The 17,976-nt window shown below is 40.9% G+C and overlaps 1 protein-coding gene across 1 annotated transcript in view; it reads left to right on the top strand.

Moving 5' to 3' along the window:
• drd2a (dopamine receptor D2a) overlaps positions 1-14,949 on the top strand; it is a 36,664-nt gene extending 21,715 nt beyond the window's left edge. Inside the window, exons 3-8 of the mRNA XM_053422842.1 lie at positions 4,780-4,889; positions 9,581-9,717; positions 11,743-11,951; positions 12,957-13,047; positions 13,358-13,741; positions 14,176-14,949. Of these exons, the coding sequence (XP_053278817.1) occupies positions 4,780-4,889; positions 9,581-9,717; positions 11,743-11,951; positions 12,957-13,047; positions 13,358-13,741; positions 14,176-14,372 (1,128 nt within the window). The 3' untranslated portion in view covers positions 14,373-14,949. The remainder of the gene's footprint in view (positions 1-4,779; positions 4,890-9,580; positions 9,718-11,742; positions 11,952-12,956; positions 13,048-13,357; positions 13,742-14,175) is intronic.
• The last annotated feature ends 3,027 nt before the right edge of the window (positions 14,950-17,976 follow it).

Raw genomic sequence — 17,976 nt, 5'->3', positions numbered from 1 at the left:
GGGATTCGTGCATTAAAGGGGCACTAAACCAATTCCATAAAGTTGATGGACTCACAGGAGTCACATTTCTGGACTCATGTCCCTTCTGTGGGTCAAGTCCTACCTCAAAATGCAGATGAATAAACCAAACATTATTTCATCTGACCCTCATAAACTTTTGCTCACAGGCTCTCTGCTATAAATATTTTAAGTCTCCGATCCAAAGTACGATGGATGACATCTGTATGACGTCAACGTTTCCTTAGGTTGTAGACAGTTCCCTGTAGAGTCATAAAAGACATTACCATAACAATAAAATCAATTTTAAGAGGCTGAACTCCTTGCGACCATTTTAAGACTTTACATAAAGAGGGGAAACATGACCGCACCCCAACTGCTAGTGTGATGATTGTTGATAATGTTTTTTGTGCTGGTGGCCAGCTGCAGTAAAAGGTCCAAAATCATACCTCCTCCATGTTGGTGGATGGGACATGGACCAAAATAAATATTAAGCAAAAGTACACATTAAATGTTGTTATTTGATACGATTAAAAACAAGCTAAAACCTCATGATTGACAGCTGAGTCACATTAGCGTATTGGAGGGATGACGTTACCACAGCTCCATCCCCCGATCACCGCTCCACATGAATTTGGCTCCAAATGTGCAAGATGACAGCATTTGCATTTTTGGATAGTGGGAGGACTTGGAGTTGCACTGTCCATCTTCTTTTACTGTCTATGCTTGTGACGATGAAAACAACAGTCACATTAATGCAGTAAACCATATGCGGTGACTCAGTGACATGTGAGGTGTTTGTTATGTGTTCTGCGGGATCATCTCTACAATCCGTTGAAAAGAAACGAGATACGCTGGATCAATGAGGGCGGACCTCCACCGGAGCGTTGTTGCTATTTTTGTTCCCTTATTTGTTTCCTGAGGTAAATTAGGGAATTGAGAATTGATTACAGTGTTTTCCTGAGCACATGTTTGAGGGAGGGGGTACACACTAACGACAGCGTTTATGGCAGTGCTAATGGTATCCTGTCCCCACGGATTCTGTGACAATAACATAGAGAACTGCTCCATTTAAACAGTTCCCCACAAATAGAAGGAATTAAATCCCCTTCTGCTTTATAGACATTTTACCCCTGCAGGCTCATAATAACAATTTGGATGATAATAAGAATTTGGATGATAATAAGAATCCCCCCCCTAACCCTAACCCCCCCCCCCACCAGATTGATAAACAGAGAACAAAGTACTGGCTATGTGTCATGGTGAACATGGATAACCCGCCTGTGTTCGCGGCGGGACGCTCCTCTGATTTTGATGTGGAGCCGTTTACACCCTCACAAATAAGACATCTTATGGTATGAATGAGAATTTGAAAATGTCTGATTGCCTACAGATTATCTGCAGACAGGTAAACACAGCTCACATCATTCTCAGGCAAATACCAGCAAGTTTCTAATCATTTCAAGATTTGCATTTGGAAATATAACAGTGTGCTGTGTCGTATGAAGCAAAGCTCACAGCCGCTGAGCTTTAGCTGCACAAGAGATTATTTATTTATTCATTTCATGTTCCCTCGAAACATGTTTCTTCCATCAGAGACACAAACTGAAATTCGGCACGTCTTCAGATAATCCAAACAAACACACTTCGCCATTGTGTTGAGTGTCTGCTAACAAGATTGTTTGTCTGTCTTCAAAGCTGCTTTGCTTCTTAATCCACGTGCACATATTTTATTTTAACTAGGTTCTCACAGAGCATAGCCATGACTGAGTTGTTAGTGTTAATAATGTATCAGCATGAAACTCAGTGAGGGCTTAGTCACAGAGTGTGGGAGGGAGATTCATCGTGCCCTTTATTATTAAATGCTAAATTAGCATTAATTACAGCAGTTTTTCGCTTTCTACCAAGTGTGACTGATTCAGAAAGCATATGGAGACATCACGCATGACTTCAGGTTCACAGTTTGTTAAAAAATATAAAATATATTTACTTTTTGAATATTAGAATTTCGTGCCCGACAGAAATCCAGTTGAAATTAAATTGGGTTTCTTATGTCTGCAGTAGCAAGGTTATCTGTCATTCAAATTACTCATCTCTGTCAGTCATTTTCAGAGTATTTGCATAAATCAGTGTGTAAAGTTATGCTTAATAGTAATGGATTTCATCCTACCAGCTGCTTTCAATTGGAAATAGTTACTGAGACCTCCTTCCAGCAGACTGGGATGAGAAGGAGTATTTCCCTGTAACAACAAAAGTAACACAACTTATTAACATATCATATACAAATATGTATATATAAAAAGAAAAACAGGGCTGAATGTAGTTTCATTTGGAGTAAATCATCCTTAAACAGGCTTCGGAATTGGGTATTCAAGACTAGGAAATGATATACAACTGTAATAAAAAAAACATGAAGAAATGTCATTGACGATATAAATTACAATGATGTCACTCACTAGAGCTCATACATCTGCAGAGGCCCAACAGTCACCTTGTGAAACCATTTAGATTCACCAGATTGTTATTTGGATTCACATCAAATTTCACAAACTCTTAATATCAGTCCCCTAAACATGTCCCTTTTTTTCAATAATTGTAATCAGAAAAATAAACAAATATGTTTTTAAAACGAACTCACAATGTTAAAGAAAAAAAAAATCATAGGTCTGCCCCCTGATCCGGCTCTGCACCAAATTTAGCCCCAAACCAACCAACGGTCAGGCTATAAAGCAGAATCCATAAAAGCAATTACAATCACATAAACATCAGGTATTAAAACTAAAATTAGAATGAGAAGGTCAAGCTATTAAAGTCACTCGCTGAACATTAAAAACAAAAAACCTATTTGTATAATCTGACATCTGATTGCCTATTGCCAGTAAGATTATCCATCCAACACTGTGATACACAGATAAATCATGAATACCAAGTACAGCTTTTTGCCTTTGTTGAATTCCAAAAGTTTGCTCTTTCCCATTCCTGCAATGATTTGTTCTAACTCAAAAGTTTGTTCATCATTATCGTTATGGACGCCCTAACGACGCCGAGTATTAGATGAAAGAGCAGGATGTGTTTCATTTCCATCTTATTTCAAGTGACGTCTCAAAGTGCCTTTTCTATTACCACTGCCCATTACTGCATTTTCAATTTCCAAACAACTTACATTTGCAATTAAATTAGTTCACACTATGATACGCTGCGCACTGTCTGAAGAAATGGAGAGTTGGAGAAGGACAAAATCTCAAAATATGCACATTGCAAAGTGAAGATTTCGTCAAATTGATTCCCACTTCGAATATCTTTGTATTGATCAGTGCCTCGGTGCCTGGGAGATGATGCCTATACAAGAGCAGTTTAACATCTATTGAATGACTCCGTGCAATGATACAAATAAACGAGTGTTACAGCCCTGACAGCTATAAATGTATCAGTTCTTGTGAGGCTCTAGTATTTGCATTGGGCGGCAGCACTGATGAGCACGTTCGAAATATAGGGTTGCTAGGGTAGAGCTGGTGAAAGGAGCAATCTGTATGTAGTTGTGAGGGAGAGAAACAGGCGGAGTGAAAGCAGAGAACAATGAGGTTGTGAAGAGATACAGTGAAGACAAATGCCAGGAGCGGAAAGGTTGGAGAAAAATGCAAAAAAAAAAGAGGAGAAGAGAGGAGAGGTTGCAACACGGACAAGGATGCTCATTAGGCTGTCGGATCGGTATGCAATCTTCTGGTATTGTCGACACCAGCTCCAGCGTGCACCTCCGTAAAGTGGCACTTGATTTTAATTTTTTTTAAAGACACGGCCTATAAGGTCAAAGATTAATCTGTCGCAGAGTTGCACCCTGAACCTTTCCACAGCCATAGGGGGGAGGCAGGTATAGGCTGAAGTGTCGGGTGGTGGGAGGTGTCAAAACATCGCAGAGGATGTTCTGGTTCCATTACAGGATTTGACCATGACCGGGGGGGGGGGGGGGGGGGGGGGGGGGGCAACAGAGCAGAGTAACACACGTGACCCGTTACCTGCTGTAATGCCCGAGTTGAATCCGGACCCGCCCGCAGTTAAACCTTAAACCTTAAATCATGGTTATGACCTTTCATCCTCCTGTTTTGATGGTTGTTGAGTATCTATGAATGGTCAGAGCACTTCTGCTCCTGTGGCTGTCGATCTGTTGCCTCTGCCAAAATGTGCACAAAGCCACTGAGAACATATTCATCTCTGTCTATTTCTTCAATTAATATAAAAAGGTTTTGATCATATCTCTTATTAAAAGCTACATTGGGCAGCAGACCAGGTCAAATGTTACCATTATTATCTCTCTAACATTAAAGGTGACTATAGCCCCATGATAATCTGTAGTGTATCTGTTGTCAGCGAAAAGATGTAAAGAGATTTGTGAAGTCACTGAGCTGTCAATCTGTCAAACTCCACCACGTCAAGTGTAACAGTCTTTTGATAACATAGATATGACGCACTGCTTAGATGTTGTGTCTATTGTAAAATATACACACTACAGCTCATGCCACACTCTCGTGAACCCAACACAAAGCACATATTGGTTTTCTTGTATGCTAATTCAATTTTACCTCCTTCCTTCTTCCCCCCTACGGCTCAGTGGTTCTGTCTTTCGCCTCCCGTCTGTAACGGGCGGGGAAACAATATGAGAAAAGACATACAAGGGAGGCTCCACTGTCAGCTTGGCTTTTTGCTGCGACAGGGGAAGCCGGCATGTGCCTTTATTCTGTCGACTGCTGCCGTAAACTGCCAATTGTTGATGTTCTTCTCTTCTAGGTAGTGGGAGAGTGGCGCTTTAGCAAGATCCACTGTGACATCTTTGTCACTCTAGATGTGATGATGTGTACAGCCAGCATCCTCAATCTCTGTGCCATCAGCATTGATCGGTGAGTGTGTCACTTCACAGATTGTTAAGTCCTGTCTGTCACGCTTCCTGCATGGATTCCTGATGAGATCCGCGCCTCCTGAAAAACACCGGGCGCAAGTCAGTGCATATCTGTCAAAGCGCACGTGTCAGTTTACACACTTTATGCAATTTCGACATTTCACACCACACAAAACACCCACTTTGCATGTGTATTTATGCTGTAGCACAATAGTCACTTTCACTTCTCTTCAACAGATGTTTCAGTGATAATTGTAAACGTCTTAAATGGAAATCAAAACGTGGGTATGATTTACTGAACACCTGGAAGCGAATAAAGTCTAATGGAGAAGTTGTGGACTCCTGTCAGCCCGAGTTTAGACGCAGCTTATATTTCAGTCATAGACAACAACAACCATTCACAACAGTGGGGAAGATAAAGGAAATGACGAAAATGACACTAAAGATGTAAATATTAAATACGTAAACATAAATCTGCAAATATATAAACTTTAAAGGATTGAAATAACGCAAGTAATGAACAGAACCTAGAGAAGGCAGAGATAGAAAAAGAAAGTACAGGAAAAAGTCAACACAAAATCACCACAAAAAAAACTTTATTCAATATAAAAGGTTAAAGAAGAGGGGAGGTCGTATTAAGTCCAGGTCTTAATGGCCAAGAAAATATACAATCCCATTCTATAGGCTCCACTTAGAAGGCATAGAGTATATCTCAGTGGCTCTAAATCCTGTATGTGTTCACCTCCAGTGGTTTAATTTGCTGCAGTGATTTATAGTTGTACATCACTGCTTAGTTTGAAAAGACGTGAAGTCAGGAGGGCATTGAAATACTGCCTCTTCATCCTGGTGTAAAGTTGCTCTTTAACACCAATCTTCATTTAAAAGCTTCTGATATATACACGGTGCGAGTGCACAGCAGCTCCATTCACTCCCAATGGAAACGAGGGTCTGACAGTGGAAGAAGTTTTCATTTAAACCTGCAATTATTGATCCGAGGGCAGTGAAAAACTTTGTCCGTCTGCAGTTTCGGGGGCTGTGCTGTTAGTGTGCAGTGGACCTTTAAGGTGTATGTGCTATAAAAAGCTGCATTTTGGAGCCGAAGATGAAATCATGAGAGCGATAAACGAGTCAGAACGAAAACAGAAAACGTTAAAAAAAAAAACAGGTTAAGAAATAAATGTAGAGAGCTGAAGGAGCCGTAGAGTTGGGTGATAATTCCCCCTGGCGTCATCACTCCGAGCAAAACTTTTCACCCACACATAATGATGTGATTTACTATTAGCAATAAAACATGAATGATTATAACAGCTTTAAATAAATACACAAACGGATCAATTGTAATTTAAAATGCCAGAGTGTGACAATAACTTGTGACAAGACCTCATCCTCCTGGATTCATTACTGCTGGCTCCGGAAATAAATTCAATAAGTCAGTTATGTAAGTGGTATGATGACTCGGTGATTAACGACATACAATAATCACAAACATCTGAAGGAAGCAGAGTTGCACTGGAAAGCCGTCCATCCGAGGGGCACGTTAAGGTTGAGCTCTCGATATTAAAAACTGTACCAAGCAATAACGTAAAGCTGACGACCAGAATATGACTTCAACGTGCACGAGCTTGTTTATTGTGACCGAAGCACTCGTGGATCATTCTGAAGAAAACCAATGACATAACGTTCCCTCTGTATTTTCTATTTTACCCGGGTATTTAATTTGACGTGATTTTCTGCTTGGCTGCATTTTCATCTCAAACCCATATGCAAGATAAATATTCACAATGGCTCCACACAGACACAATTTCAGCTCTTATTGAAAGGACTGAATTAGAATACAAATGTCACTCCTACGTGGGGGAAAGGCTTATTAGTCAATGTAATCTCGTGGGAGATCATTGTTTACTGTATGTGAAATGATGGTTAGAGCATGCCAGAGAGGAATTGCATCCCAATTTACATTTAGACATTATTTATAGAACTTTGTGTTTGCACGCTCTGTACTTTTGAATGCTCATCACTGAGAGAATGACTTTGACTTTGACTAATCACTTTTCCTGGTTTGAGTACTTTTCAGGAACGCTGGTTTTTGTAAAAGTTCACATGGGAGTGAAGTTTTCTTTTATTTCCTTTTATCATTTCAACTGAAGGTAGCTTCGTTATTTATACATCAAGGAAGTGTTTCTTTCTCTCCGAGCTTTGTTCGGTGGATGTGATCAAAAACAGGCCACATGCAGCAGGACATCAGCTCAGTTAATTACTCTATTGTGAAGAGGATGAATACGTTATTATCAGTTGGAGCTTGGGTGCGCTCCAGTCCAATCAGCTACTCGCTTTTCCTTTGGAAGACGACGCTAACTGGGCCTAAGAGAACGCTTCTTTTGTGTGGGAGGTGATATGAAACCGACACAAGCCAAAAATTATTTGACAAAAATCCAAATATGTTGTCAATAGTCAGATGACTTTGCGGTTGAGTAAATTTTACACAAGACTTGATCTCAGTCCAATTCAGTTTCAGTAAAACTTAGCAGGGCTTTATATTTAGTAAGTCACATTTGGTTCTTTTAATGTACAATACACTGCTCCAAAAAGAGGTGAGACATTAATCCATTGCTCTTTCCTAATTATGAGATCAAATGTGATAATATTATGTATAAATAGAATCGGGTGCAGAAAAGCATAGACATCTGTCAAATGTAATGATAAAATAGGAAATGTATTGTTATGATATTACTAAATCATAGACACATTTACATATTTAATTGGGAATCAAACCATCATTCAATGTGGAATATAACTTTTACCTTCAAGGTACCAATATCTAATGTGGCATTCAGGGTTACACATCCTATTAATTTCAGAATGCAGATGTATTATCTTCGAGACTTAACCCATGTGAAAGTGGAAGCCTTGGTGACTCAAAATCAGATCAGATTCACTTCCTTTAATCCCATGTACTAGATTTAGGGCCAATGATCAAGCTGTGAACACACAATTGACAAATTCTAATCTTTTAAATCGATATGCTGAGCTTTTTAGCAAACAGTCGATTATTTACACACAAGCAGCAGTTGGAGATTAAGAGTGATGTCCACCTGGGGAACAAAACCCCATTATTCTCCTTTTAGCTCTGTTTTTGGTCTCTAACTGAAAACAACGAGTGGTGGGAAAGAACCAAACAGTAAATTTATGGTTTGACAAGTAAAGATTGGGAAAAAAAAGCTCCTTAAAGCCAAGGGAGCTGCAAATGTGATGAAAGACTAATGTAAAAGTGAAGGAGGCCAAGCCGAACATATAGGGGACCGCATAATTTTACAGGTGAGTGTGTGCAGCAAGGGCCATAAGAAAATTACCTGAGCGTTAAATTGTCCTCTTTGCAGGCGGGACTGAAGGATCAATTTCAAATGAAATGGCTATCAAACTGTGTTTCATGTAAGTAAACAACCTCTCATGTGCCACTTGTGGTGCAGAGGGCTCAGCTTCCAACCCCCGAAATTGGAATGCAGGTGCAGGTGGAAAACATTTTCCTTTGCTAACAATGGAGCTGATTGAACCTTCTCAGCCTGCAAAAGCACTGCGGGCCAGTTTCTTTCACCCATGACTTAAAGGTACACTGTGTTGTGCAAGCCACAGAAACATAGACAGAATAATACAATTACCTTCGATTTATCCCTACTTCTCTTCTGGCTTTTCATAGAGAAGCCAGTCATAATAAAAGCCTCGCTCACTTGGCTGACGATCAAAAACAAATTACACGAAAAATCGATGTATGGGACATTGTAAATAAGAGCTGTGCATTTCCTGGTGATTACAGCAAGCTCACTAGCAGGATCAACCGATGTAGCAAGGTTAAATGATAAGGTCTTTCCTGCGAGACACTGGATGATTAAGACACAGCCTTCGTCACACAACCTCATCCTCACCTAGACGGCAGCACAGAGCGCATGGCTGTTTGCAAAGACGACAGGCAGCGATTCTTATTTAATCAACCTCTAGGTTCATGGTCCAGCTTTAACCACTGATTAAGAAACAGAAAGGCATGGCCATTTTATTTATAAAGCCAAATAGGCAGAGTCAAGGTGCTGTACAGAGACGATAAAACACAACACTTCAATATAAAATGTATAGAAAACAATTTAAAATCAGAAATAAAAAATCAATCACTATCAGAAAATACGGTGAGAGGGAAAACTTATTCAAATAAAATAAATGGAAATGTGTAGGACAATTAAATTAAAATGCAATGAAATAAAATAATGGTTAGATTTTATGAAATAACTTAGTTGAAGGTTTTTTCTGGACATAGAAATTCCAGCAATGTGCTGCATAGTGATTAAAAGCTGCTTCTCCATCTTTAGATTTTGCCCTCTGGACCAGTAGCAGACCACTCCCCAGTGATCAGAGGTCTCGCAGGATTGTATTGGACAAGCATGTCTGTTATGTATTTGGGAGCAGCTCCATTAAGCGATTTAAAAGAATGAGCTGTAAAACTTTTAAATCAGCGCGGTGTCTAACTTGTAGCCAGTGATTTAAGAACATGATGTGATGTGGGCAGTCTTTTTAGATTTGGTTGAATCAGACATGAACTCGTGGAGGATGAACATTTTGGCCAAACTTGCAGAAACATGTCACGTTTTTCATACACGCTAACCAAACCCTCTATTCCCCCCCCACCCCCCACCCCACCCCTTACAGCTACACGGCGGTCGCAATGCCAATGCTGTACAATACTCGCTACAGTTCCAGGAGACGGGTCACAGTAATGATCTCCGTGGTGTGGGTACTGTCTTTCGCCATATCGTGTCCCCTGTTGTTCGGCCTGAATAACACAGGTAAGAGGGAGATATGTCCGTGCACGTCTGCTCTGCTCTCCATGAAACAGGACTGTTTTCCCGTGGTGTGTGACTAAATTAGTGGAGCGATAGTGCAGCTGTATTGTATTATTCATCGGTCACATCCACTGCACAGTACAGGATGTACAACGTAGACACATATACCTTGTGAATCATTACCTGGCAAATCTTTTGAATGCTTTTCACATAGTTGCGTTAGTTTTGCACTCAAGCAGAATGTAAATGTCAGTGCCCTTTTGGAGTTTGTAAAGAAGTGTAAAGAAGTGAAAACAAACGCATTCATTTGAACGTTAATAGACTCGCCCATATCAGTATTCGATGACTTCATATTGACATGTATCTAGCTTTAGCGAGCCTTAGGCCCTGAGGCTGCTTATTGCACAGAACAGGGGCTTTAAAGTGGGATTACAGTTAAACCAGGTTCTGATTAAGAGCTTTTTTCGTTGGAGGCGCCGACTTGTTGCTGACAGCTTACATCCTGTCACTTTGAAGCTCCACTCATCCCTTCGAGAGCCCTCGTGTACCGTCAGGACTCATGCTGTTTGGAAGCATGAAAGTGGGGATCTCAGTCGAAGGAACCACTGACACCAAAGCAGTCAATATTTGTGTTTGATGTAGCGCGACTGCCGTGTGTGATGTGGCCAATGTTTGCGGCTGTAAAACTTGCCAGAAGTGGCTGGTGATCATTGCAGACGCAGATGAAGACAACTCCAAAGTTTCTTTCCCAATGGATGGAGTGCTTCTACCCAAAGCAAACATTAAGCAGTTTGAAACAGGTGATGCACTTTGGTCCTTTTTGTCAAAGCCCCACGTTTTCCAATAATGCCAGCTTATTGCCACACTTCTAGTTTGTAATTCAGGCTGTTGAAAGTTATTAGAAATCCTTCTCCTGATGAGTGGACTGAGCCACAGCCACCCTGAAGTGTGGAGGTAACACCTGATCTGGTGAATTTTTGGTTTTCACATCACAATGTAGTGAGCAGACTAAAGAATATTTTATAACTGTCCTCATCAGCAGGTGGGCTGAAACAAACTACACTTGACATCGATTGGTTTATAGACTCCTGAAAAATTGTCTTCCAATTTGACTGACATTTTTTTACCAATCTGTTTATTTAGTTTATTTCGTTGCCACTTGAATATCCATATAGTATTACCACCAGTGAAATGAATGTCCTGTTATTCAAATTCGATATCTTTGGAAGCTTTTTTTTTTCCGGTGGTAGAGACTGCGTGAAGTCCCCTGAGCCACTTATGCCTGTTTCTCTTCTTCTATTGTTTAAATATGACTCAACTTCCTCTAATTGGTCTAAAAGTCCAAACTATCGAGAATTTTTTTTAAACTATCTAACAATGAACAGAACTATGTATAATACATTTTGGTCTGAGCCCTCTTTCCCATCTTTTATTTTGGTTCAGACTCAATTGAAATATCGGTTTGAAAGCCCCTCAGTTTTGCATTTTGAACAACTAATGCTCAGTTTGAATCTGCTTTGAGATGTTGAACATGCACACGTGGCGGGGCTTTCACACCCACCTTGTTTAGTCCGGACCTTCAGACATTTAAGTTTAGTATAAGACTTGTCTTACTTGTCTTGTCTGTAAGTTGACGGTGCTGCAGCTTTTGGGGAAATCTGGCTTGTTTTTAGAAATAAATCAATCAAATCTTAAATTACAAGTCTAAAACTGGGGTGATATGATCTCTACATTTGGCAACAGACAGAAACTCTGCTGCAGCTTTCTGGGGAAGTTGAAAGGGAACCGCAAACATAGCGAGGAAATGATGGGAATGACCTCCAACTCAGAGTAGTGTAGTCACGTATTCTGAATGAAGCAGCAAGAGATTAAAACCCCTGCAAGTTCAAACTAAGTTCCCCCTTTTACTGCAGAAAGTTCCAGAAGCCAGAGTGACAGGCACACACAGAACTACACTCTAAAAAAAGAGCATATTTGATGGAGCATAACAGTCTGAAGCCTTTATTCACCGTGTGCTTATCTCCACAGCTACTCGTGATGAGTCCCTCTGTGTGATCGCCAATCCGGCTTTTGTGGTGTACTCCTCCATTGTGTCCTTCTACGTTCCCTTCATCATCACTCTGCTGGTTTATGTGCAAATTTATGTGGTCCTGAGGAAGCGCAGGAAACGTGTAAACACAAAACCAAAGCAGAGAAGCTGTCAGGCTGTTGACCCTGATGCAGCCACATCGCTGAAGGTGAGCTGCTTCCAACAAATCTTCCTCCTGCTTACGGCGAACACCTTTACAGCCTCAGCATCAAAACAGATCGACTTTATTGCACCGGAGCTCTTTATCTTCTCAGAGCATTTTAGGTACATGTCTTTTTCAACCAGTTTGAAAGAAACAAACATCAAAACGCTAAAACATCTTCCTAATCAAGCGGCAATCAATATACCATTCACACTTGATTGTTTAATGAACAGGCGCTTTATTACATAACATCACACTTTGAAGGGAAAAACCCAGACATGATGAAGATTGATTTTTTTCTGAGGGGGGAAAAAAGGATATTGTTCAAGGCAAAGGATTGAAAGGGCAAAGCTGAGTTATACCTGAGGCTTTTTCAAGTGCTTTCCACCTTTCATGTAATAGTGATATGCTATAACTGGTTCAGGCCTGGAGACCAGGTGTAATCTTCATGTTACATTTACTGCTACGTATCAGTGTCAGGAGCCACCACGCAACACTAACTATGATGGCCCTCAAACGACCTTTTGATCGATTGATTCTTCTGACACTAAAACTCAATGGTCACCGCACAGGAAGCCAAATAATGCTTCTGATCCAGTGCACTACATTACCCACGTTCATGCATGACTTTACTCAGTGCTCTCTGTGTGCATGATATAGGTCAGAAGGGAAAGAATAACAACAGACAGACGACATGTCCTTAATAGGGAAGAAAGACAACACACAACTATACAATATTAACAGATTAAGTTAAAGTTGTGTTCCCCTCATGTTGTCGACTGTTGGATGAGTTTGTTTAGTCTTTCTAAGATAATCAAAGCCGCAAACATGTTTCACACTGACAGGTCCATTGACTTCCAGCTACAGTTAAAGCCCCAGATCAGATTCTAGCTCAACCACCTTTCTGTGTAGCCTCATTTGACCTGGGAGGCAGTGCTTCGACAGCCCTTTTGTCAGTCTTGCTTTGACATTGTATCCTCTCCTTGCCTGACACAGCTGCTTTCCTTTCAGGATAAGTGCACTCATCCAGAGGATGTGAGGTTGTGCACCATGATTGTTAAGACTAATGGGAGTTGTCCTGTCAACAAGAAGAAAGTGGTGCGTGAGTTTATTATTTCTTTACCCTTTGTTTAATTGGTTAAATTTATTGTACCTGTAAAATATTTAGTGCATTGTCACCTTGACATTTTCCCCCATTTCTCAGAGGAACTACAGCCTGAAAGGGCACTTTTCTGCCTTTGTGAGCAGAGCAAATCTAAATCGAAGTCTGAAATGTATCTATTCGATCATTTATCTATTTATTATGCGTTATTTTAAATGTCACCCATCCTACATGAACCTGAATGAAAAATGACTACCGGCTTCCACATCTTTTTCTGCTAACTCTGTCCTTGCTCAGATTTTCATCAAAGACGTGGTCAATGAGGGGGAAGATCTGGAATTGGACGAGCTGAACAACAGCGGCAGCAGCAGCCAGAGGCCGAAGCGGCAGTCGCAGTGCGCTCTTGGAGACATACCGGCCACGAGCCACCAGCAACTGATGCCCAGCAGGGCCAACAATAGCCCCACGTCCTCACCTCCTACACCCCCCGAGGAGGCCCAGAAAGCAGAGAAGAACGGAGACCCTACCAAGGAGGCTCTGGGGGATCCGGCACCGGTTGTGGCCAAAGCCTTCCAGACCCAGGCCTTACCTAACGGCAAAACTCAGACCTCTGTGAAAACTATGAACATGAACAAGAGAAAGATCTCACAGCAGAAGGAGAAGAAGGCCACTCAAATGTTAGCCATTGTTCTTGGTAAGTCACTTTTTTTTTTTTTTTTTTAATAGTGAAGACAAGCTCAATCAAATATTATCTGAGTGAAATAAAAAGTTGGTAAATGCAAAATAACATGCAATGCTCACAACATCAAACCAGCGGGGGGATTGTTCAGAAGTTCCAAACATGTTTTATTAACCACAATGTTATTCTGCAGTTTGCCGTTTAGGAAGCATATTATTTTCTAAACAAGCGGGCCTGCCTCAATCTTTTATTTCCATCATTTTTTTTGTAATGACCTAAAACAGAACTTGAAATCAATTCAGAGAGTGATGCAACGAAAGGAAATCATTCTGTTTCCTGTGTTTTAGAGTCCAACTCCTCGGTATTGGTGTATTTAAGGTCAGAGCTTCCTTCGTTTTCACTTTCCCCCCCCTCACTCTCTCTCTCTGTCTTTCCTCGTCTCTCCTCAGGTGTCTTCATCATATGCTGGCTGCCGTTCTTCATCACACACATCTTGAACACCCACTGCACGAAATGCAAAGTCCCCGCCGAGATGTACAACGCTTTCACTTGGCTGGGCTACGTGAACAGCGCTGTGAACCCCATCATATACACCACCTTCAACGTCGAGTTCAGAAAGGCGTTCATTAAGATCCTGCACTGCTAAACTGCGGCGTCATGCGTCTCATCGGACTGAGGGAGGGGTGAAGAGTCAAAAGCAAACATCTTTTCTGTCAAATACCTCATCCTGCGAAGGAAATGCACCACAGGGGGGAAAGCCGCGATTCGCTTTCTAAAAAGGAACAGAACTGAACGAGTGGGGGAAAACTTGACTGTGTCTTACTCGCTGACACGTTGGCTCTGTGAATGGTTTGTGGACTTCAAATCACTGAATGTAAAACAAGAAAATGTCTGTAACAATGACTTGTTCCATAGAGAAAGAAATATGTACCATTGTTCTCTGAAAATCATTGTGCTTGTCACGTAAGGAGCCATCTGTGTATACCACACACGTACAAGTTGCAAAACTGCTTTTTATTGTGTGTGTAATTTATGTTATGAAGATGGAGATTTTCTGCAGATCTTATAGATATCAAGTCAGTGTTCATTGCAGTGTTAAAGCTCAGACGGGAGCTCTTAATCTTAAAACCTGTCACTGATTGGAATGTGTGTTGGAGACAAGAGATAATTTACTTGCTGTATAATGTGGCAATGCCAATATCTACATATTTGCAATTTTATAAATTGGAAAAGTCATGTTGTTATTATTACTATTATTATTATTATCATTATTATATTTATCATTCTTTACTGTAAATAGTTTTTTCTCAACACATTAACTGTGATTATGCCTGCAATTGAAATGTGATGCATGCTACATTGCTCCTCTACTTGACTTTATCATGAAATGTATGTTTAGCAAAAAATGACAAAAGATGTCCAATAAATGAAGTTCTGAGACACTGTAACGTGCCACATGAAAATCTGTGTTTGCTGTGTAAATACAGATACCATACACCCAACGATAACCTGTCGGTGTTTACCAGCCTCACTCTTCCTCCCAGGACTGGTCTGAGTAATGTTGACTGTAATTATAGCTGAGCATCGCGGCTGTGCCACGGGTCCTGCAGCACACTAATAAACTGTATGTGGACTTTGCAGCTTCCAGGTGTAATCGTGTGGATGTGTGCATCGCTGTGAGCAGCTCCCCAGGGCCTTTGCCAAGCAAGAATGGGTTGAACTAAAATACCATTTGCAGCAATACATGTGTGTGTGTGTGTGTGTGTGTATTGTTTCGGCCTGCATCATTTTCACATCGGCAATAACCATATATCTGAGTGGTTGTGACAGTTTACAGGTGAATGGGTCAAGGTTATGGGGTCAGGCAGCAATTGGAAGAGAAGAGAGAAATGCGCTGGTGGAGCCCAGAGAACTGTGTGTAGGAGACATGCACAGGAAGAGTCTTGCTGTCTGATCATTAACATATATATAATCTCAGTCACTCCCATGGAGAGTGTGATGCATGATAATAGACAATCAAGTGGGGGAAAAATGGATTTTGAATCAAAATAGAAGTTAAGCCTATAAATCACAGTTTGGAAGCTCATGTTGATGTTTAAATCACTCATAGTCAGAATAATAATTATGTATGAATTTATTCATTTGACTGATATTTAGATTCCTTGTTATTATTTTGTATTTGTTGGTTTCGTGATGAATTTCGCACATACACACTGTTCACTGCTCATAGATTATTGAGTCTGGCTTTTAAATGTACACCGCTCCCGCTGGGGGAGAATAACTGTTTTCAATTACACCGTGAGTTAGGTTGATCGCTCTGCGCCCTGTTAAAGAACCAATCGGGGAAACTTACTTTTTCTAATTGCAATGAATTTAATAGTTTTTTTTTAAAGGGAGCTTTCAGCTGTGTTGAGAAACAGCAGCGGGGACTGTGTTGGTTCCAGCTCTGCTATTAGAAATCACCCCCTGAGTCCAACTCCAGTGACAAAGGTACCCTGCACATAGAAATCTACTGCTGCTGACATTACACATGAGATATGCAGAGTTTTGGATTTGATCTTGTGCTTGATTCAAAAGTATGCAAAAAAATGTATCTTGACAAATGGATAAACGGGCTTCTTCAATGTCAAAACAGTAAATTACAATACACAGAGTGCAGCACTGGTAGAAGTGAATATAGATGATTATTCCTTGGGGAAAAAAAGTGACACAACTTCACAGAAGCCCTGAACAGCTTGATATAATCTGAATGATAGAAAAAGGTTAGAGAAAAACCCTTGTCGTTCATCACAAACAAAGGCATTTACTAAGTGGAAACTGATCATTTAATTACGACAAACCCCTAATGAGTGTTTACTTTATTAACATGAGTATTATCATTATTGATAATAGCAATACTTTAAACCACTGTCCAAGGTATAGAGAGAACTTCAATAAGTAGGAATAAAGTAAGATAATCGATACAAAGCAGAACTGTGAAGAACAGAAATCAATCAACTCTAATCACCCGATGTGGCACTGTATCCTTGCTTGTGTGCTCTGTGTGTGTACAGATGTATTCCTCACGTGTCCAGCGCAGTATCCAGTTAGAATCAGCATCTCCTCCTCCTGCCTGCCACAGCTGCAGCCTCGGTTGAATTAGGAGATTCAGTTCCCTGAGCAGCGTTCAGAAGCACTGCAGAGGCTGCTGAGCAGGAGAGGCACTCCTTCCTCTGAGTGGGATCCCAGCTGCTCCTGCAGCTACCCCCTCCTCTTTATCTGCTTATCAGGCATCCAGGTATTGATGTTGTTCAGTAACGCTAATGCATGATGATGATGTTATGGAAGATGACCAGGAATCCTCCTGCAGCTGTAAGTTCCAATCATCCTGTCAAGATTGTCCACGCCTCCTCTGTTGGTCCAGGCTGATGCTTGATCCTTGTCTTCACAATCACTCAATCAGCCATTTTGTTGTTTGTGCTCAGGAGGATCCGATTCTTGTTCCTCTGTGGGAGTTGAAATGCTGTGGTGGTGGTAAAGGCAAACTTTGATAAGCAACAGTCCCCCCCCTCTTTGATGAGAAGGCCTCTCTCGCGCTTGCCTTAGGCCAACCTGATGCTGGTCATCCCCCTCTTTGTAGCTGCTGGCTGAGTTCATAAGAGATGAAGAAACTGTCCCAGGTGACATTATGCCCCCTCGATCCATCTGTCACATCAAGAACCGCCTTGAAAGGTTCTTCTCTGGGCCTCCACTGGTCGGCTTCACAGACTACCAATATCTTGATGCCATACGTTAGTGTTCTGCCGGGCGTATACTGAACATAAACAACCTGGGACCTGTTGACAAAATAGATTATTATCAGTCCATGTCATGGAATGGTCTTTAGAGGAAGGAGATGGGAGACAGAGTAAAATCAGAGAAGATAAATAACACTGCCATATATGAAAGAAATTAATTTAGCTCAATACTGGAATGACTGAGTGCAAACCTCTGCCAGCAGTCCCTGTGTGAAACCATATTTAAATCAACGCCAAATTATTCACAATCACGGATTTCACAACCCATGAATTATTTCCCGGAAGAAATCTGTCTTGCAATCTAGAGGTGCCCGTGAGAAAAACTCATATTAATAAAGAAACCCTGACCCTATGGATTTACTGTGCGGCAGTTGCCTTTTTATTCAGTTGCACCATCAAATGACACCGTACAGGGAATACAATATGTTGATCACGTTGTAAAATCCTCATTACACCAGAAAAGTTTCTAATCTC

Source organism: Pleuronectes platessa, chromosome 5 (genome assembly GCF_947347685.1).
Source record: "Pleuronectes platessa chromosome 5, fPlePla1.1, whole genome shotgun sequence".
Taxonomy (NCBI): domain Eukaryota; kingdom Metazoa; phylum Chordata; class Actinopteri; order Pleuronectiformes; family Pleuronectidae; genus Pleuronectes; species Pleuronectes platessa.
The sequence above is the reverse complement of the archived record's forward strand: the minus strand, read 5'-3'. Positions and strand labels throughout refer to the sequence as shown.